This window comes from Apodemus sylvaticus, chromosome 2, assembly GCF_947179515.1.
Source record: "Apodemus sylvaticus chromosome 2, mApoSyl1.1, whole genome shotgun sequence".
NCBI classification, from domain to species: Eukaryota; Metazoa; Chordata; class Mammalia; order Rodentia; family Muridae; genus Apodemus; species Apodemus sylvaticus.
In genome coordinates this window covers 177798152-177821329 of record NC_067473.1, presented here as the reverse complement: position 1 = coordinate 177821329, position 23178 = coordinate 177798152, and the positions used below count along the sequence as shown (strand labels likewise).

The 23178-nt window shown below is 40.2% G+C and overlaps 2 protein-coding genes across 2 annotated transcripts in view; one reads left to right on the top strand and one right to left on the bottom strand.

The window, feature by feature from the left end:
- Window positions 1–598: 598 nt before the first annotated feature.
- On the bottom strand, window positions 599–1498 carry Capza3 (capping actin protein of muscle Z-line subunit alpha 3). The gene has a single exon (XM_052172753.1). The coding sequence runs from the start codon at window positions 1496–1498 to the stop codon at window positions 599–601; it is 900 nt and encodes a 299-aa protein (XP_052028713.1).
- A 1049-nt stretch (window positions 1499–2547) lies between these two features.
- The window catches only part of Plcz1 (phospholipase C zeta 1), a 63799-nt gene continuing 43168 nt past the window's right edge, over window positions 2548–23178 (top strand). Inside the window, exons 1-4 of the mRNA XM_052172752.1 lie at window positions 2548–2582; window positions 3363–3486; window positions 17592–17823; window positions 22865–23066. Coding sequence (XP_052028712.1) covers window positions 2548–2582; window positions 3363–3486; window positions 17592–17823; window positions 22865–23066 — 593 coding nt within the window. The remainder of the gene's footprint in view (window positions 2583–3362; window positions 3487–17591; window positions 17824–22864; window positions 23067–23178) is intronic.

Genomic DNA, 23178 nt, shown 5'->3' with positions numbered 1-23178 from the left:
ATTTGATATCCAATGGTTTCATAGAACATCCAAACCCAATGTCATTTACTAAGGCTCACCCCATTCTGTTTGATCTCAAATGTGAAGTAGTATTTGCAGAGCAATGGGCACACCTACTCAGTTCCAAAGAGAGGCTGAATTCACACACATGCTGTTACACAGGCATAGAGTTGCACAGAGACACACACAGACACAGATACAGACTCCCACACCAACACAGACACAGACACAGAACCAGGTACACACACACACACACACACACACACACACATACACACACACCTACACACAGGCACACAAACACAGAAACATACACAGGAGTCATATAGACTTAATCATAGCCACCTCCTACATGATTTTAGGCTCTAATAAAAACCTCTGAGTTTGCGACTGTTAGCATTATCAAATGTATTTACCCTTTTTGCCATGTTGGTGAGTACTGACTTGTATAACATGATTTCTTATTCTTCCCCTTCTTCAAACTGGCACAGGACTAAAGACAGGCTTATTACTAGTCCAGGAGCTTCTCAACTATATCCAAGCACTTACTCCCCAGAAAACACTTTAGCTTGAGACGATAACCAGGAGCAGCAACCTTTTATATTATCCAGTTGCACAACACACTTCTGGAGTAAATAACGTATCCTAACTTGGGGTACATCACCAGATTCAAGTCCGAGAGGATCCGTTGCCAGTCAATCAAAGTGCGTGTCACTGGAAGATCCCTCCGTAATATTTTTCTCAGGGCTTCGTTAGACAACTCCTGTAGTTCTTCTATGACAGCAGCTTGAAACTTGTTCTCTTGTTCTTCCACAAGCCTTGCGAAACTTAGGGCCAGCTGGGCTTGATTGACCACCTCCAAGCTCTCCTTTAGATCTTTGGAAACTTCAATATGAAGGTTGACACATCTGAAGTAGTGAGCTTGTACAAAAATTCTTCCTGTTACTTGAGTTAGAAACGGGTTTACCTGGAAGATCCACTTAGATTTCCAAAGACCGTTCCAACACTCTCCATTGTCATAGCTGTGGTCTTCAATGCAAGCTATTAAGAATTCTTTGCTTTTGACTGTTTTTCTCAGCACATTGCAATTTCCATTTGGGTAGTGATCATTCACGTAGAGTTTTAAGGCACACATAACGACAGATCTCAGGTACTCGGTCTCATTCCGAATGATTCCATGGCTTTGGATGTCTCTCAGCTGATTCTGGAGCAGGTCAAACCTGAAAGAAAGTTTGCTCTGGTAGTCAAAGAACCGGAAGTCACCCATCACATTGTGGTGAGACAGGAGGACTGGATTGCCGTCGATGCAGAGTGGAACACAGTATTTTTGGCAGTGCTGGTGACCTGCACACTCACCCTGGTGGTGCATGAGCTTCTCATCTCGGATAAGCAGACAGAGATCGTCAAAGGCATTCACAAATTCCCCAGGAGGAGCCTGGACTAAGAGTCTGTGGATAACCTTTTCTTTCTCTTTCCTACTCAGGACACTGAGTGACATGTCTAGTGGCAGCAGAAGCAAAGCTTCTGAAATGAAGGGTGCTCACAGGGTGAGAAAGGGATCCATGGAATACCTTGCCCATTCAAGGTGTTAATCATTCAAGCTGTAGAGCAGTTTGTTGGGCCATGAAAAAGGGCAGTCAGTCAAGTTCTGCATAGCCTGGTGACGTCACAGAGAAGCATGGAACTTCTAATGACATCACAATGAGTACTCAAAACCAAAGAAGAAATTGATAGTCACCTGACCGTGTGAGGTTCAGCCATCGAGCTACACCAACTGTGAAGGTTTTAAGAACTTGGCTTCTGGAGAAGTCTTCGAAAGTGGTACATTTTCTCTATGTTCTATGTTGTTGGTCATCTGGAGAAGTTACCTGGGGTTTGGACTCAGTGTTGGATAGCGTGTGGTCTCTTTAATTGTCATATGGTACTGATTTCCACTCAGGCCCTTAGAATAGCTGCCCCACCCTTGGGGTAAACATTGTGATGGAAGGCTTGGGGGTTAGAAATAAAATAGGAAGCACAAAATGAGATACAATGAAGGCTGAGGAATAGCTCAGCCCTTCAAGGTGCTTGCCACCAAGCTTGAGAGCCAGAGTTTGGTTCCCAGGAGCCATGTGGTAGAAGGAGAGCTATACCTCCTGCACGTTGTCCTCTGATCTCAATGCATACATTACTAGAAGTGTGAGCTCTTGTACACACACACACACACACACACACACACACACACACACACACACACTGAAGTTTATTGAAAATGCCAGGGGTATTAGAAATTCTCAGGACATAAGAAGTCAAGTATTTCAGGCAGGGACCACCTCTTTCAGGTCCCTCACTCCTCTCTCCATGTTATACATGTGCGCTTTTTGAGTGCATACTGATCTGCAAGAGCAAAGGCAACAGGCTATGTGTTCTCTGCCTTTTCCCTAGAAAAGCAGCAGTGGTGAGAGCAGCTGATGACTCTCAGAGAAAGACAGAGTTTCTTCCGAGATTAAGTGGCACCTTAGACGAAGAGCCCTCTATGGGAGGACAAGTGGCCCAGATCATGAAATCATGGAGAGCCGACACCTCGAGCTCGCAGAAGCAAGATATCCATTCAGAAGTTCTCTCTGCCTCATGCCCCCTCTTGCTGGCTTCCTCCTCTTCATGTGACTCTCCATCATTTCAGAGTCATGAACTCATGCCTGGCATTTAAGTAGGCGCTTTCTGCTTATTTCCACAGTTCTGAGCTTTCTGGGCTTGCTAAGGTTCCTGTATTATACCGTTGTTCTTGTTATGATAAGAAAATGCATTTTTCCATATTGAGCCATAGTAAGGTTAAGAGTTACTCATTAGGTTTAACAACCTAAGATAGAGCAGAAATTGGAGCAACTTTCACCAGTAGGACATTTGACTCCTGTAGTAATTCAACCTGTCATAGTTACTATTGAATACACAGTAGCCTATGTTTAATAATGTTTTATGAACGTATCTGATACTCTGGCTTCTGTAAGATTAAGTGTTGATTTTCTCATCTTTCTTGATGAGGGATGTCAGGGAGGTGAGAGAACCTTGGAGTCCAGAAGCTCTCAGGATCAGGCTTCCAGGCAAATAGTGTGTAAAAATGGAATACTGAATTTCCCAAGTGCTAACTTCATTTCTCCGGTTTTTAAAAACTTCCAAATTTTAACTGAGTTATGCCTTTTTATGCCTTTCACATTTTTCCTATTGTTGAAAAAATATTACTTTATTCTAAATAGTGTTTACTTACAACTGTCTGAGCACAGGATAGATGATCCATTAAAGCCAAAGGCAAATTATTTCATTAAGAATTTTAAATTGCTCAGTGAGTGACTTTGAGAATTTCCTTAACTTTCTGTGCTTCATACATGGTTTTTGTCAAAGATTCAGGATGATTTTAGAGGTGGAAAAATCAGCGTTGAAATTACTCACAAACTGCTTGAGAGACTTGATTTCCCATGCCACTTTGCTCATGTGAAACATATTTTTAAGGTGAGATGACAACTTCTCCCTGCCTGGTCTGTTCTATTAAGGGTTTGCTAGAGTGTAAGTAGACATTGATAGATACTTTAGTACTTTAGAAAATACACATGGGGCTGGAGAGATGATGGCCCACTGGTTAAGAGCACTGACTACTCTTGTAGAGGAACTGTGTGTAGTTCCAGGCATGCACATGGTGCCCCACAACTGCCTGTTACTTCAGTTCCAAGGAACCCAATGCCTTCTTCTGACCTATTCCAGCTCCTTTAAGTACATGGTGCACATACACACTCAGATACATAAACATGAACCTAAACAAGTATTGAAGAATACATGCAGAAAACCAGTATCTTAAGAACCGAATCAACTAGTGGCTATTAAATTTTGGGATAATACCAGGACATTGGCTTGGAACAATTTCCTGAGTATATAGAAATGGTCACACACCAGATCTGGGATAAAGGTCAAAATTAAGACTGTCTGAACTAGGATTAAATGTGAAAAGTGAATGGTAGTGTTTTATTTTGATGACTTGGGAGAAGAAGAAAGCTCAAAAGAACAGACTAGTTAGTGGTGGTTGGCATAAAAACTGTTGTAGGAGAATACACTTGTAATCCTAACATTTGGGGGACCTGAGAGGGCAGATGACAAGTTCAAGGTGAGTTTCAGCTATGCATTGGGTTTGGTATTGGTCTGGCCTACAGGATACCTGCTTTTTAAAAAAGAATAAGCAGTAATCACAGTAACTAACGAAATGATTGACAAACCAAACCATTTGCAAGACAGAGATAAAGAAAGAAGGCTCAAATGAATAAATTAGTAAAGGAAAGAGGAGACATTAAAACTGACCACACAGAATTAAAGAACATCATGAGGAAATATGGACCATCACAGAGCAGCAGCTAGGCCGACTTTTAGGAAATGGAGAAATACTTGAACACACAGAGTCTATGAAAACTAAATACAAAAGAACTTGAAAACTTGAATATAATAATAATAATGATGATGATAATAACAATAATGATAGTAATAATAATAATAATAATAATTATAATAATAAAAATCATAATAACACCAAGTCAGTATGTGAAATAATGAATAAAGAAAAGCCTAGGACCAAATGGCTTTTTAGGTGAAGATTTAGATGGGGAATCAAGACTCATCCTTTTAAAATACTTCTGGTAAAACAGAAAAAAACAATGATTACAATGCTTTTTTATAACTGCCCCAAAATCCTGGTGTCAAAGCTGAGCGTGAACACCTCAGAACAGCCAGTATGTTTGGAGAACACAGATACAACCTTCCTCAGGAAAGTCTTAGCAAGCCAAATGCATCAGCCTTCCAGATGGATTCTACACCGTCACCAATGGCGCTGTCACTCAGATGCAAGGGAAGGCTCAGTATACCGAAAATGAAGGATAAAATGAAATTACACAATAACCTGTAAAGACTCAACTCTTTTTTTTTTAAATTAAAATGATACAACACCAGAGCTGGGGAGATAGTTTAATAGGTAAAGCGCTTGACTTGAGGACCTGGTTTGGGGATGCCTAGTATTCATGGAAAAATCCAGGTATTGTAAAGAGAAGGCTAGGCTGATTCCACAAAAGGCTTCATATTTGCAGTTCAGGAGACTAGGCCTAAATCTCTGTTTCCAAGAACTGGGCAATTCCAGGCAAGTCCAGGCCTCAGAAGCTGCCTTGTCACCTGGCCTGAGGCAAGACAATGAGTTAGCAGCAGTTTCCAGACTTCCTCAGCTACTTCCTCAGCGACAGTCTCCAGACCTCCCCAGCAAGTTTCCAGTCCCCACACTACGGTAATGGAATGTCTGTAGAGATGGACCCAATAGATTAACATAGAGGTGTTCCCTAATGTGCAGGCTTTTAGATCAGGTCTGCAAGCTCACTTGGTCGTCTCTTTATTCTGGTAATGGGAGACTGCAGCATGCTGGACTTCTGCAGAATAAAACACTCTTCCCATTTGATATTTGAGTCTGAGGTGTCATTCATCAGTGAATCCTGGATCCTGACAGTAACACATGCTTGTAAACCCAACTTTGGGGAGGTAGAGACGTGAAGATCCTGCCTAGTCAGTCTAGTCAGTCCAGTCAGTCCTTGAGCTCTAGGTTTCATGAGATATCCTGTCTCCAAAACAATGTGGGAAAGTGACTGAGAGCAGTACCTAATGTTGACCTTTGACACCTAATGTTGACCTTTGACACCTAATGTTGACCTCTGACACCTAATGTTGACCTTTGATACCTAATGTTGACCTCTGACACCTAATAGACTTCTACCTCCACGCGCGCACACACATGTGTTAGGTACTCATACATACCCATTCACTCACATACACATGAACATTCACACATACACAACTCTCAAGAAAATTGTATAAAAAGAAATGACCTTAAGACAAAGCCAAGCAAACAAACAAAAAACAAAAACAAAAAACCAAACAAACAAACCAAAAACACCATCTATTGATACCAGAAGAAAACATCTTCCAAATCAAAACTAACCAACAGAAAACCCACGAAACCCAGAAATAAACAAGAACAAAAAACTCCTGAAAACTGAAACCAAACTCAAAGTATAAACAAAGTTCCTCTGTAAACTGGGGCAAGCAAAGGTTTCCACCCCCAACTATTCTAATCTGTGCTACAGTGTAAGAATCATTGTGCTAGCCAGGGAAGCTAGTTAACATGAAGACATAAAACATTTAAATTGGAATAGCAGAAGTAAAATGGTCTCTGGTCACAGGTGATCTTACATGGAAAAACATGGAGGACTTTGTTTAAAAAAAATCAGCTCTAATAAATCCAGTTAAGTGGTACGACACAGTATCATGTACATAAACCACTGTATTTCTACTCACCAGCAATGAATCACTCAAGAAGAGACCAAAAAACAATTTTGTTTCCATTAATATAAAAGTAAAATACTTATTTCAAGACTAGAAACATCAACAAAAGAAAGTTTAAAAATATAGGAATAAATTGAAAGATACTTTGTGTAAACATGTTCATCTTGACAAAAGCAATATACAGATTCAGTTCTCTCTCTTCTCTCTCTCTCTCTCTCTCTCTCTCTCTCTCTCTCTCTCTCTCTCTCTCCTTTCTCTTTTTCCTGATAAGTGAGAAAAAGGTCTTCTAATTTTTATTGGACCAAAGAGCACCTTGTATAGTCAACATAATCTTAAGAAAGAGCAAACCCGGAAGAAGCTTTTAAAGTATAATTTGGTTTCAAAAATGTACTTAGAAAGTTGCATCAATCAAAATAATAATATGGTACAATTTTAGTAGCTTTTTTAATAAGTGTATTACAGTTTTCCTCTTACCCATTTGTACTAGTATGTTTATTTATCAAGCTTTAAGAGCACAACAACTGAGCAGTTCTTACTCTACTCTAATCCTCTAATCTGCTTACCTCCCAGCCCAAACCCCCAAGATACTTGCATCTTATGGCTTTCTCTGCTCCTGGCGTGTTTCCTGGACTCTTTCTGTGGCTAAATTCTCTACTCCTTCTTTCCTGTCCCTCCCCTGGCTGGCAGGTATTCTAGCTCTATTCTCTCCTCTGCTCAGTTATTGGCTTGTAGACTCTCTTTATTGGCATAGCAGGGAACAATTGGGGAGCTGGTGTTTACACAAGACTGAGACAGAAGATTCTCTGAATAAGAACTACAACCAGATACAGGGGAGACAGAAATCAGCACCTGAATCTTCACACAGTGCACAATAACATTATGCCTACAGGATGGACATGGCATGGGTGTATAAACAAAGGAAACATAATGGAGATCCCAGAAATAAGCCATTCGTATGCAGTCAGAGAACTTCAGCAGAGGTGACATGCACACTCCATGGCAGGAGAGCCTTAATGAGCAGCCTGGGAGGCAGAGTGCACATCCACACGCACATCCACCTTTGGTGAACTCTAAGGGTGCACACCAAGTAGATTAACATCACATTATAGATGCAAATGTCAGAACTCAAACTAGAAAAATCCTTGAAGACAACCTAGGAAAAAATCCTCTTCACACCAGTCTTTCTATTGGTTTCTAGAACAAACACAGGAAATAAAGACCAAGAAGATAATGGAATTATTACTCAGTTAAAGGCTTTGGCATAACAAAGGAAGTGGAAAACCAAGAAAGCATCCTATAGTTGCGGAATACAATCTGCTAAGGAGCTAATAATCCAAAACACACAAAGAAGTTACAAAATGCAGTAGAGAAGGATAATATTCAACGATAAAAGGACTGTGTGAAGTTATTCAAAAATATGCAAATAGCCAACAGGCATCTGAAAACTAACTACTAGGGCAGTGCAGAGCAAACCACAGGAGACACAGGAGTCACAGTTGGTGGAATGACGGATGTGAATGCATGCATTATAGCAAACATCATAAGGATATGGAGAAAAACAAATCCTCTGCACTATTCATAGGCATGTAAATCATAGCAGCCATTGTATAAAATATCATGGAGAAGACCTAAAAAACTTGAACACAGAACTGCTGTGATACAGCTATTGTCCTGAGAAGTCTGTAAGCAAACTCTGAGTTTGCCCTGAATTCCTACGCTTATGGAAGAGCATCTTTACAACCAAGACATGGAAGCAGCTGATGTGTCCATCAGTCTGGCAATGGGTAAAGAAACCATGCCACATCCATAAACTGGGCCACTATCGCTCTGGGGGAGGAGAGGCCTTCTCCCACTTGCAATAATGTGAATAAACCCAGAAGAGCAATGAGAGGCAAGAAGCCAGACAAAGAGATGAAATACTTCACAAGCTTACTGATGAGGAGGATATGAGATTGTCCAATTCACAGGAGCAAAGGGCAGAGTGCTGGTTAGAAGGGACTAGTATGGGAGGCAGTAGGCTAGTGTTACTCAAAGGGTCCAGCATCAGTTTGCAATATGAAAGGGTCTTTGAGGTCTACTAATGTGAGATTGTCTGTAGTACGTGAAATTGCATTATAGCCACAGATCTTTCTCTCTCTCTCTTTCTCCCTATCTCTCTCTCTCACACACACAGACACACACACACAGGGCAGAAGAACACATTTGAATGGAATGGAGATATGAAATTCATCAGATTCTATTAGTTTTATAGTTATCCCCTAATTTATCAATTTGTTATGTGTGTATGTGTGTGTAAAAATATGTCAACTTTTAACAATTTTACAATTATTTGCGTGTGTGAGTGTGTGTGCACACATGTACCACAGTGTATATGTGGAGGTCAGAAAACAACCATGAGGAAGGTCAGTTTTCTTCCACCATGTGGGTACTGGGGATTGAACTCAAGCTATATATAAGGCTTGGTGGCAAGCTCCTTTACCTGCTGAGCCATCTCACTGAGCCAAAGTATGAGACTGTTTTATGTCACTTTATGTTCATCCAAGCTATGTATCTTAAAGAAGTCGTAACCAACCCAGAGCCTGTAATATATGACCCCAGGATTGTCCAAGCCCTCCTGGCTTATCTGATCTGATGCCATGACTGTCAAGGAATGAGTCTTTGATGACGCGGTGGAAAAGTGGGTGATCAATGAAGAGTATACAATATAGGAAAAGAACACTCTTTGCTTTATGATTTGGTGATGACTCATGCCCTGGAGTGGCCCAGATTAACTGCCCAGTGGCTTTCAGATGTGACCAGACCAGAAGGCAAAGATTTCAGCATTCATCACCTTGTCCTGGGAACACATACATCGGATGAACAAAACCAGCCAGTGATTGTCAGTGTCCAGCTCCCCAATCCAATGGTGCTGCTGCTCAGTTTGATGCCTTTGGAGAATTTGGAGGTTCTGGCTCTATTGGGGAAAATGGAAATCAACCATTTGGTTGATCATGGTTCAAGATCAACCATGAAGGAGAAGTAGACAGGGCCCGGTACACGCCCCAGAACCCTTGTGCCAGGGCCCGTTGCTCTCCATGACTAAACCGTGTAAGTGCTTATAATGGAATGCATGGCTTTTCTATATAAAAAAAGAATGAGCCACTTGAATTTCACTTATTCCAAGGGAGAAACTCTACTGAGATTTCATTGTTTAAAGAGCTGGCATAAAGGATTCTGGCTTGATTCTCTCAGCTGTGTTGACAGCTTTCTTTTTGAGAAGTAGACAAAAAAATAAAATAAAATAAAATAAAATAAAATAAAATAAAATAAAATGAAAAGCTATATTGGCCAATCTAGATAGATAGGGACACTGAGTTTTCAAATAATATTTTTAAAGATGAGGAATTAGCTCATGACTAAATTCACATCTGAACACAAAAGGTCCCCCCTCCCACTGCCCCCAATGAGACTTTTGCAGCTAGAGTTTTCAACCTAATAGCATCTTCTAAGAGGGAGAAAGTCATGTTCTTCCTGATTTAACAGACTCTACTTGTAATTAATGTGGAGACAGCAATGTCTTTTAAAAAGCATATCAGATGTGAACAGTTGAGGTCATTATCTATACATCCTCGTATTCCCTTGGGGCTTCTCTCAGACACAGATGATCTGAACCAGGATTGAGGGAAACACCTGCCACGTTGAAAGTACTTTACTGTGTGGTCAATAGTTACCAAGGAATGGAAATGAGTCACCAATGGAAATCTCACTGTTCAGTCGTGGGCAGACCTAATGTTTATTTTCTTAGGTGAAATAGTTTTGGTGTTACTGTGACAGCGGTGCTTATAAAATTCAGGGGCAGAAGGGCCAATGGCAATGTTTCACTGGAAGGTGGTAGTTTCCTTCTGGAACCCTCATGGTGGGAGCAGACAACTGTCTTTCCAAAGTTGTCCTCTGGCCTTCATATATGCTATCATATATACCCACCCATTTAAATATATAATGTAAAACTTTTAAGAATTGGAGTCAGAATATGCTTAGAATATACTTTAAAAAGTGACCCCAGGACCCTGAGGACTTTGGAAACCATAGTGATGTCTGTGGTAAACTTACCTATGAAGGCAGTTCTCAGCTTTCTGGTACTTTATTGTCTTAGGTCAACTGACATTAAAAAGATTGATTAAATAAAAACCTTAAGGAATATGTATTGTCTGACTGAATTTTTGTGTATGTCTTCAGATTGATCATCTTGAGCATTCAAGCATTTTTGGCATATGCACGTGCGTATTGTGAGCATGTATATGTGTGTGTGTGAGAGTGTGTGTGTGTGTGTGCATGTTTGCATGTGTGCACATGTTGGTATATGTGTACATGTGTGTATGTGTACACATGTGTGTAGCGGTCTAAGGTTGACAGCTCTATCTTCTTGATTGTTGACCATTTATGTACCAAGGCAGTATCCTTCCCCTGGCCCTGAGATTTCAAATTCCACTAGGCTGACTAGTCAGCTTGCCTGGAGATATCCCACATCATTGCTTCCTGAGAGTTAAGATAACATGTGGTCTGTCACACCTGCCCAGCTTTCTGGGTGGGTGCTGGCCATCTGAATTCCAGTCCTCATACTTGCCTGGCAAGTGCTTTGTCTATTGAGCCATCTCTACAGCCCAGAGCAACCACTCTTTTTTAACTCCACTTGCTACATTTTTCTTTCTTCACAAGTCCACTTTCTGTTGAAGTAAATCTAATGCAACAATGCTGACTTGGGTGACTAAAATCTGGCAGTGCCTCTGACTTGGGTGACTAAAATCTGGCAGTGCCTCAAAGTATAGAGATTTTAGGCTTAGCTACTGTTTCTGCAAATCATAAATCTGCTAAGCAAATTTCTTAGTCTGTAAAATGGGGATATTAATTCCACAGGATTGTTGTAGTCATAAATAAGACATTTACGACTTGTCCATGTACAAACTATGCACTTTGTAAGGAGTGAATGAAGTTGCTTTAGGAATTACTCAAAATGTATTGATTTCCTAAAGAGCTGACATAGATTATGGCATAAATTTATTGTCTTACAAGGTGACATTTTATTACACATTTAGGTAAAAAACATTTAAGTTTATGATCTTGGCAATATGTTCCGAAGTTCTTTCTACAAGATGAATTATTGAGTTGTGGCTCGTGCAAAAATGTATTAAACATTTTTATTATACTTTTACAAAAAGATTTATTGCATTGACTTTTAATGGTCTTTAATTTATAGCATTATAATATTTTATAAGCAATATTACATATGACTTCAATACCCATACCAAGTCTTCGATCATACTTCTACTTGTTAATCAACTATGAAATTATATTCTTTTGAATTTTAAGAATTTGTTACTATAGGACTCAGGTCTTTATAGACTTCATGGTCTCTAGGTAATTAGCAACCCTTGACAAAACCATAGCTCTCTTAGAAAGTATTCACTGTGAGGAGGGAGGAAGCTACTTTCTCTGGAGAGAAAGGAATACTCAACTTACTCTTGAGTAGGCTGGGATAAACGTCCCAGAGAAGCAGAAAGACTGTAGACGATGAGGGAGTGGCTCTCCTTAAACACCTAAGAATGAAAAGCCGCGTGGTGTGAGGTGCGTGCAGAGCCCAGCAGGAGAGCTTGCTGAATAGAAAGGGATCAAACATGGCTGAAGTAGCATCCTGGAGGGAGGGGCTGCTTTGGGTCAGAGGGAGGCAAGTTTTTCTTTCTTGTCTCTGCTTTTCTCTTCCTTTCCTTTATTCATCCTCTTGTCTTTCCATCCCCTGATCTCCCCTCTCCCCTGTCCTCTGGACACCCTCTTCTCCTCTCCCCTTCCCCCTTGCTGTTTAAGCCTTCACTGACTTCTTCACTTCTCTACTAATTTTCAACAGTTTCATGTGGCCCAGGCAAGCCTCAGACTCCTTGTGCAACTGAGGATGAATGTGAACTCTTGATCTGCCTGTCTCTACCTCCCAAGTGCTAAGATAAAGGCATGAGCCAGCACACGTGTCTTGATAGTAGACATCTTAAAGGGTAGCCCTTAGAATTTAAGTTTTTTTTTTTTTTTTTAGGTAATGGACAATCATTAACATTTTTGACTAGGAAAATACCAAATATTTTTTGATGAATAACCTGGTAGCAGTATGGGATTGACTGATGAGAACCTGGGTAGAGGTACTTCTACTCACAAACCCACAACCTTGATCCATTCAACCAGGTCATTGTGCCTAGTTGACCTTCTTATGGCTTCTGACCTTGGTGATTCTTCACAAACATTCTCTCCTCTTATATTCCCTAGTAGACAGCAGAAGACTCCTTTCTACCCCTTCACTTGCTGGTGATCCACTGGAACAAGATTTATATTCACTCTGAGAACTTTAGTGTGAGATGCTCAATCCGCCAGTTAGCTCTTTAGGATTTTATTTTTCTCTCCTTGTTATGGGTCTGTCTGCTGTTAGATGGCTGTGAGGTAGTTCACTGGGTAAGGGAGCTTGGGATCAAGACTGATCATCTGAGTTTAATCTACAGGACCTACAAGGTAGAGAAAAAGAGCCCACTCTTAAGGGTTATCTTTTGATTTCCACATGTATGCAATGGTATGTACATGCCTAGGTATGCACACAAATAAATATACTAATACAATATACATTTTTTAAATTCATGGAAACTATTGGTAAATCTAAAACTTTTATGTGAGTGATCTGACATATCTTTCATACTTTATGTAAGAATCTGAACACCCTCAATAAAGTACTCTTTAAAATAACAAGGATATAAGAAGTAAACTCACTGACAGAGCTGGATGTTTAACATAACCTGGGTAATAGATCTAGAACATTATTGGGAGTTGGATTGGCGCTGTGTATACAAATGCTAAATTCTAGACCCCAAGATCTGATTGTCCCCATGAGCAGATTTTCAGGTACACCAGCTTTTGTTATATAAATCTTGACCCACCCCTAATTGAGAGCCATTGTTTAAATAAAAGTGATAACAGCCCATTTTACTTGGGAAAATAAAGGTAGGCAGAGTTTCATTTACTGAGCTGGAGTCATAGGTAGCGACCACAAGAAGAGGAAAAGGAAGAGGAAGACACCACAGAAAGAAGACAAAGAGAACAGGAAGTCTTCATTAGATGAGACGGACCAGGAGCGTGTGGCCTGGCAGAGTGAAATGCCCTGTGGACATGTTGATAGACAGAAATAACCCAGCAAGACTCTAACAGCAGGTACATGCAGGAACACAGCTGGGAATTAACAGTCTAGTGAATAGAGAAATAGATTAGTGGTAATTCGCTCAGCAATTGTGCTAAAGCTGATTTTAAAAATTCTCTGCCTTGATTATTGGGGATCTGGCTGGTTCGTATTAATAACTAAATATACTTATCACTTAAAAACCATTTACAGAACATACAGATTCTACAGATTAGTAGACTCTAGCAGATTAAGAAGTCAAAGAATGACATCACACACCAAACGTTCAGCTTCTGTTACACAGGGGACAGCAGAATATGCGTGCTGTGTAAACAGTAACTAATTCAGAGCACCTGCTGTGTAAGGTACAAGGGCAACAGAGCAGAGACTGCCAGTGGCATCCTCAGGATCCTATGACAATGGACGCAAAATATATGAAGTGTCATGCAGACAAGGGGAATCCAGATAATAGAAGAGAGGAGTGAAATGATCAGGTTTTCATCTTGGGGACCCTTTACAGGTGACATACTAATATGGCAATACTGAAACAGGTGTTCTATGTCTCAACCTAAGGCTTCAATCTTCTCCTCATTGTCTCTTTTCCTCCTGCTCCCCCACGCCTTTTTCCTTTCTATTAACCACCCCTGGTTCAATGGTGCAATCCTAGTTATCTTTTGTAGCCTTTACTTTTGGTACTTTGATTTGGGAGCCACAATTGTCTTTTGGTCGAAACAACTCTGTGGATCTGTGAGATATTGTTTGGTCTCTGCCCCGACTTTTTAGCATACCAAATGGCAACTTTCATTTATCAGGAAAAAACACACATTAAGAAAATAAAGTCAGCAGAGGACATTCGATTTTTTTTTTTTTTCTTTTTTTTTTTTTTATTTGATATAATTTATTTACATTTCAAATGATTTCCCCTTTTCTAGCCCCCCCCCCCCTCCCCGAAAGTCCCGTAAGCCCCCTTCTCTTCCCCTGTCCTCCCTCCCACCCCTTCCCAGTTCCCCGTTCTGGTTTTGCCAAATACTGTTTCACTGAGTCTTTCCAGAACCAGGGACCACTCCTGCTTTCTTCTTGTATCTCATTTGATGTGTGGATTATGTTTTGGGTATTCCAGTTTTCTAGGTTAATAACCACTTATTAGTGAGTGCATACCATGATTCACCTTTTGAGTCTGGGTTACCTCACTTAGTATGATGTTCTCTAGCTCCATCCATTTGCCTAAGAATTTCATGAATTCATTGTTTCTAATGGCTGAATAGTACTCCATTGTGTAGATATACCACATTTTTTGTATCCACTCTTCTGTTGAGGGATACCTGGGTTCTTTCCAGCATCTGGCAATTATAAATAGGGCTGCTATGAACATAGTAGAGCATGTATCCTTATTACATGGTGGGGAATCCTCTGGGTATATGCCCAGGAGTGGTATAGCAGGATCTTCTGGAAGTGAGGTGCCCAGTTTTCGGAGGAACCGCCAGACTGCTTTCCAGAGTGGTTGTACCAATTTGCAACCCCACCAGCAGTGGAGGAGTGTTCCTCTTTCTCCGCACCCTCTCCAACACCTGCTGTCTCCTGAATTTTTAATCTTAGCCATTCTGACTGGTGTAAGATGAAATCTTAGGGTTGTTTTGATTTGCATTTCCCTAATGACTAATGAAGTGGAGCATTTTTTAAGATGCTTCTCCGCCATCCGAAGTTCTTCAGGTGAGAATTCTTTGTTTAACTCTGTACCCCATTTTTTAATAGGGTTGTTCGGTTTTCTGGAGTCTAACTTCTTGAGTTCTTTATATATATTGGATATTAGCCCTCTATCTGATGTAGGATTGGTGAAGATCTTTTCCCAATTTGTTGGTTGCCGATCTGTCCTCTTGATGGAGGACATTCGATTTTTGTGTCTTGACTGAACATAACAAAGCTTGTATCACCTTGCAGGTAACATCTAGGTGAAACATCTAGAAGTTTTGATTTATATAATTGAGTGTAACAAAATTTTTTCTGAGTACAGGCCCAATTTTATGAATTTTCAATTAAGATGTTTAATGAAGAGTGGAGTGGGACAGGCCTATAACAAAATTATTTTAATTCCACAATATTCACTATTAGGGGCCTCAAATTCTAGAATTCCAAACTGGTAATTGGAACCCTGTTAGTTTACTAAGTGATCAAATGTTTAATTCTGAGGTGCTGTATGATTTCCAATACCCCTGGGACTCAGGATATGAGTTGATAAACACAGACAGTGGCTTTGCTCCCAAACTTGTCCCATCTCCTTTTCCATTGGCATAGTAGCTGGGCACTGCTTTTCCAAGGGGCTCCTTATGTGGGAAGGACAGCACCCCACTCTGAACTGACTGGGTGCCCTTCCCAGCTCAGATCGCTTCTTATATTCTTTTGTAGAGACATCTCTGATACCACCTCCATGGCCCCAAGTCTTCCCAGTGAAAAGAAAGGGTGAAAAGCACACTTCTCCAGTGTGCTTGTCTCCTGTCATACACCAGGGGTTCTGCAGTGTTGCAAACTTCACAGATAAAACTTCAAAGGATGAGACACAGCCTGGCTGGAGAATGGAGAATGTCAGGGAGCAGACTTAGACAATACGTGAGGAGTCACAGGATTCGGTTCTACAATTTGGTGCATATTTTCAGTTCTCTCAGCAGCTGGAGGGCTTGGGTGGTGCTATCTATTCCTCTTTTTCAGGTAGAAATAAGAAACTCAGTGAGTTTAACTTGTACATCCATTAGTACCTACACACTTTGGCATTTGAAAGACAAAGTCACCCTTGTCAGGTCTTATCTCACCCTAAGGGCCTTCCACCCAGGGGTCTCTTTGTATACAAGGAGTTAAAAGGTGTTGGGAGAGTCTGTATACTTACTCAGAGGAAAGCTCCTTTTGAAACTGTAAGTCCTCAGCTGAATTTTCTGTTCTCCTGTGGGTTCTGTTTATTTGTTTGTTTGGTTTGTTCGTTTGCAATATGATAATTTTGCTACTGAGAGTATAGACCTGGCAACTTCAAGGCCTTCTGAATTCTTTCCTAATTTCACTGATAACTGTTTTTTACCATCTCCTACTTGAAACTCCATTTCCTGCAGTTCTCTTCCCATCCTTAATAGTCATACCATTTCTACCTTCTAATTTATTTTTTGAAATTTTAATTAGTTAATATTTTGAAGCAGCATCACGTATAGCCAGTCTCTGTCCTTGAATTTGTATGTAGCTAAGGATGACCTGAATTTCTTTCTGATCCTTGCATTTCCACAATTATGGACATGCACTATGATGTTAATTTATATGGTATCTGGGGATTGAAATCAGAGCCTCGTGTGTGGTGGGTTCACACCCAAAAGCTGAGTCATCATAGCCCCAGCCCCATGTTTCTACTTTGGCTACTTATTTTCAGGACCTCGGAGTGTTTCTTTCTTTCTTTCTTTCTTTCTTTCTTTCTTTCTTTCTTTCTTTCTTTCTTTCTTTCTTTCTTTCTTTCTTTCTGTTTGTTTGTTTTAATCCTGAATCTAGCCTGTGTCCTTATCTTTTATCTCATAGGGTTTAAATATAAATTTCTCACAATTGCCAGATGAACCCACTCTTTCTTGGTAGAACCCATCTGGTTTGTTTCTGCACCAAACCCTTTAGTAATTGCTGAGACTTCTTCTCAAGGTGTGTCTTAGTGATTGCAGCCTCTGCAGTCCACCATGATCCTGAATGTGTCTGACATTTATAATCCAGGCTACAAATCATGAACACACGATCATGGACTGACCTGGCTTAAGGAAGGAAATGAAGTGGAATGGACCACACAATGAAAACACAAAATTGAAAAGCAGTTTACAATCTTTATCTTCCTCCACAGCCCTTCCTACTTGCTCTCGGTCTTGACCTTTGACCTTGATCTCTGACTAACCTTTCCTGACTGTGGTATCACCCCCACAGGTTAATGCATTTTATCTTCAGGATGGACACAACATGAGTTTTAACTTGTATGAATCACATCTCCTGTACAAACACTGTGACACTTCCTTTGTATTTCCATTCTTCCACTGTGATCCCACCAATCATTTTTTTTTAGTAGGAAAATGACAGAGAGAACCAAGGAAGAATCACCATTGAAGAGTTTAGAGCCATTTATCGGTGTATTGTACATAGAGAAGAGATTACTGAGATTTTCAACACGTATACTGAAAATAGGAAAATTCTTTCTGAGACCAGTCTGATTGAGTTTCTAACCCAGGAACAGTATGAGATGGAGACAGATCAGTACGATTCAGGGGAGATCATCCAGAAATACGAGCCCATTCAAGAAGGTAAGCTGCTTACAGTTAAAACCTCTTAAAACCTGTCCATGTGTGTATTCATTTGGAAAGAGCTCTTGTAAGTTATGACCATCAAATTAAAATTTGTGTGGATGAGCTTCTAAGGAGTATACATGTTTTTGTATTTTATAGAATATATACACATTTTTTTCTGAATCTATAATGTACAGCAATGTCACCCATCTCTACTCGGTCGGCTACATCTCTTCTTTTAACTGAACTTCTGAAGTGTTCAGATCCTTAACTGTGAAAGCAAGATGACAGTTCTATTACCTGTGCCTATAAAGAAAAGTATCTTGAAGGGCCATTGAGATGGCTCAGCTGCTGAAAGTGCTTGCTGCCAAGCCTGGTGACTTGTGTTTGATCCCCAGAACCCTCATGGTGGAAGGAGAGAATGAACTATTTCTGTAAGGTGATCTTGGGTTTCCACATTTGTGCCATGACACAAGTGCACAGACACATGCATACATACATACACATGTGCACACACATGTATGCACACATGCATAGACATATGCACATGCACACATGTGTACATACATGTACAGACACATACATATGTGAACATACACTCTAAAGTAGTAGTATATATGTATATATATTAATAAAGTGTGTATGTGTGTGATGACAAAAAACAGAAATAAAACAAAACAATTATAGGCAGTCTGTCATCTTATGCATTCTGCTATTTAAATATGAGCCTATGAAATGGGTATGTGAAAATTACATGAAAACACAAAAATATGATCCTATGAAATGGGTATGTGAAAATTACATGAAAACACACATACAAAATCATGGTCTACCCCTTGATCAACACTGTTGTCTACATGTATGCTGGCTTTACATCACTCTACCTGATATGAACAGCTTACAACAAGAAGACCTTGGTGTTGGTCCATGTTTTTAGATATCTCAGCCCATGATTGGCCCTGCTGCTCCACACGTGTGGCAAGGCAGCTTGTCACCGTGTGTGTGTGCGTGTGTGTGTGTGTGTGTGTGTGCGCGCGCGCGTGTGTGTGTGTGTGTGTGTGTGTGTGTTTGTCAGAGGAATGGGAGTTTGTGGCAGTGAGCTTACTGCACGACATGAGCTCACATACATAACTGCCTTGTGCCTTGATGTCAGCTACCACCCCTGGCTCTGATAATCTTCCCATTCCTTCTTTCCCAAAGATCCCCGGGCCTTATGGGGATTAGTGTACATCCTATTTGGAACTGGGGAGTTCTTATTCTCTTCATGTTGACTGATTGAGGGTCTCTGTGTTAATTGCCATCTTACTTCAAGGAGAGTCTACCCTGATGAGGGTGGTTAGAACTTGAGGCATGACAGGGAGGGGAATTTAATAGACAGGCAGAGGCAAATCATGGAGGACCCTGTAGACCAGAGTGCATATTGGGAGAACAGTGCACGCAGTGCTGACATGATGAAAGACCACACTAACCCCAGCTTGGCCTGGACACAGTTGACCTTTGTTGCCTTTGCAAAAAACATCCAGAACTTGCATCAGTAGGTAAAGCAGCAAACAGCTCTGTCACCAGCACCAGCTGGAAAGTTGGGCTGACCTTTTCTTCTTTTTATAACAGTGAGCTTTCTCTAAGGTCGCTGTGAGTTGATGGATGGTCTGGCTGAAACCCTTTATGTTGCTGTCAGTTAGAGGTTAGAAACAGTTGTTTGCAGATGAGTACTTTCAGTAGCATTGACTTAGTGAACATTATAAAAGAGTCACACTGGCCCTGTTATCTCTGGGTGGTAAATTACATATACAAAAGGGTAGTGATCGACACCATGGGGGCGGGATTTTCACTTAATTTGGATATTGCAGCTGCTTTCCTTTCAACCTCTGAATTCTTGCCCATGGTAGACGATGCCGTATGCAGTCAAGACTTCTACATTATCAGTGTAATCACTGATGAGTTTAGTCTCAGCCAACGTAAGTGTTTAATCTTACAGTCCTCAATACTGTTCAACTCCCCGATTTCATCTCCTGTGTGTCAAATTAGCCTTTTAAAATCCACAGAGATTAATTTTCATTACAATCTGATAGTTTTGTATTTGTAGAATATTTTATTCGTGTGTGTGTGTGTGTGTGTGTGTGTGTGTGAGAGAGAGAGAGAGAGAGAGAGAGAGCATGTGTGTGGAGGAAGACAGCTTTCAGGAGTTGGTTCTCTTCTCTCCTTTTATAAAAATTCTAGTGCATTTTTATCAATGTTATAATATTAATGTACTCTACACATTTGCTCCATTAGGAAAAGATATAGAATTTCCAGAGTGTGAGGGCAGAATGAATGCTCTACAGGTTTCAGTGTGGGTTTTGCAAGTCTATTGACTAATCTAAATAATAATTATTTTCTTTTTTTACGGTGGGTTTTAGGGATGAAACTCCAGCTTGCCTATCAAGTGCTTTTGCTCACTAAGCCATCTCGTGAGCTCTCCATCTGTAGGCTTTAAGCAGCACAAAATGATTTTGATTTCTACTGTATCTTTTTACAGTTCATGTGTTCATGTGTGCACATGCCTGTACTGAGGTCTATGTTGGATGCCTGGCCATTTTCTCTCCACCTTAGTTTCTGAGGTGAGGTCTCTCACAGAATCTGGAAGTCACCAGCTTGACCAGGCTTGAGACATTTAAGCCCTGGGGATCTTCCGGCTTTTGCCTCCACCATGCTGGGATTAAAGGCATGCCTTTTTATTTCTCACATGAGTGTTGGAATTTGACCTCAGGTCTTGATGTTGGAACAGCAAACACTACCAAAGGAGCCATCTCCCTAGTCCCTTGTTTTCTATTCATTATTAAATGCATTTATTTAATTATTCAAGAGTTCAAAAGGACTGCAAGCCAAATCCAATGAATAAATTAGTGCAAACTATTACCGTTATGTTGCATGGTATTTTGTTCTGAAATATTGCCACTTATGCAGCTTAGAAACAGTTGGTATGTGTGTAAAATTTTAGGTGTTTTCTTCTAGATTTTAGTTTTTGGCTAAAATGGGAACAGTAGGATTTGTTTTAGTTTGCTTTTCTTTCAGTGACAATGTTTTGAAAGCTGTCTTCTCACTTCCATTCAATGCCATACACATTTCATGACTTACATATATCACTATATTTATTCATATATCACTATATTTTTACTTATATCACTGTATTTTTACTTATATCACTATATTTTCATGATACATCAGTTTTAATGGCTACATAGCACTTTACTTATGTTTCAGTTTCTATTGCGTCCTTCCCCCTATTTATTCTCCTTTTGTAAACGAAGCTAATATCAAATCTGTGCATACCACTTCTTGTCTTCTGAAGGACTAGTTCCTAGAAATTGACCTGGTTTCTAAGGACTGGACTCTAGTCTAAAATAAAAGGACCAGAGACTAGTCAAAGTGAAAGGCCCACACTCTAAAATAAAAGACCCAACTTGAGTCTAAAGTGAATGTCCTTTTCTACTCTTCTTTTGAGCGGAACAAGTCAACAACAACAATAGCACTGGACAATTACAGAGGCAAAAGCTCTGCACATGGGGTGAGCTTTCTGGTAACCACCTTTCATGCACTGGGAGAGATTAACCAGCATCCTCCAGGTCACATGGCAAACAAATTCAGACCCGGACTTTCCGCATTCAGAGCACACGTTAATAGTTTTGGTGCACATTGAGTGGGTTAAACAGTAAGAGATCATCAGCAGTAGGTGGTTGTAGTCCATCCTGCATGGAGCAGAAATGTATGCTCACTCCTCAGGATGCGTATTGGCTGCGTACTTCAGTCTTATTTGTGGCAGCTTCTGATACAACATCTCATGCTCAGGACTGGTGGAGTACACATGAGGCATAGCACACTCATCTCATGAAACTCGATAAGAAACTGTGGGAATGAGCCACATGTCATTGGAGGCAGGCACAGGAATAGATCTCACAAAGAGAGCAAAGGACACACACACACACACACACACACACTGGAGAGATGGCTCAATAGCTTAGAGTTGCTGCTCTTGATGAGAACCAGAGTTTAGGTTTTAGTACCCACATTGCCTAAAAATCTAACTACAGAGGGTCTGATACCCTCTTTTGGCCTTCACAGACATCTATATATACACATACACACACACACACACACACACACACACACACACACATATATATATATATGTATACACATACATACACACACACACATATATATATACACACACACACATATATATAGATGCATATGTGTATATATGTGTATATATATGTGGCTGTGTACACACATGTGCACGTGCATGCATGTGTGCACATCCCCCCCCACAAAACACACACAAGAATAAAATAAAACCTTTAAAAGGCATATATGTGTACTCAAGTGCACATACATTTTGGTGTGTGCACATGCACATAAATTAAAACTTTAAACATCCTTTAAAAAATACACTATGTGAACCTTTCCATATAAAGTACAAAAAGGAAGCTAATCAGAGCTTTATATCTCCATGAGCTAAATTGGGGCGATGTCCAGAGTTAGGAGGAGACTGGTTCTGGTACCCAATGCTCTTGCTCTTAGCGTCTTATCCAGACACAGAAGCTTACCCCTCTATAACAGACATACTCATATTTGTAAAGTCAAACAAAATCAAAGGTAATAAAGTATCCTTGGCTGTTAATATGGTCAAACTAAATGAAGTAGAAAAATCTGTTTCTCAAAGCTGGAGAAATGGCTCAGTGGTTCGGAGCACTTGCTGCTCTTTCCAAGGACCCGAGTTTGATCTCAACACCCATATGATGGTTCACAGTCCTCTGCAGCTCCAGTGATATGTGATCTAGTACCCTCTTTCAGCCTTCGCAGGTCCCTGCATGAATGTGGGATATATACAGACAACGAGATGCAGGTGTATGCACAGATAAAAGCAATTTATTTCCCAAAAGGATTTAGAGATAGATAAATATTAATTCTACATATCTATGCTATAAATGTGTTCTGCCACTAGGCCTAGAAATGAGATATAAAAGTTGTAAGTTACTGATGATATATCTGCATCCTTCTTAATTTTTTTTAATAGTAAAGAATGAAAGGCAGATGTCAATTGAAGGTTTTGCAAGATACATGTTTTCATCAGAATGTCTACTGTTTAAAGAGAAGTGTAGAGCCGTGTACCAAGATATGAATCACCCATTAAATGATTATTTTATTTCATCATCTCACAACACGTATTTGATATCTGATCAAATAATGGGACCAAGTGACATTTGGGGATATATAAGGTATTTATTTTTATTCTTTTTTAATTTTAATTTTAAGTTTAAATTTTTCATTAATTTATTTACTTTAAATCCCTATTGACGATTCCCCTCCCTCCTTCCTTCCCAGTCCCTC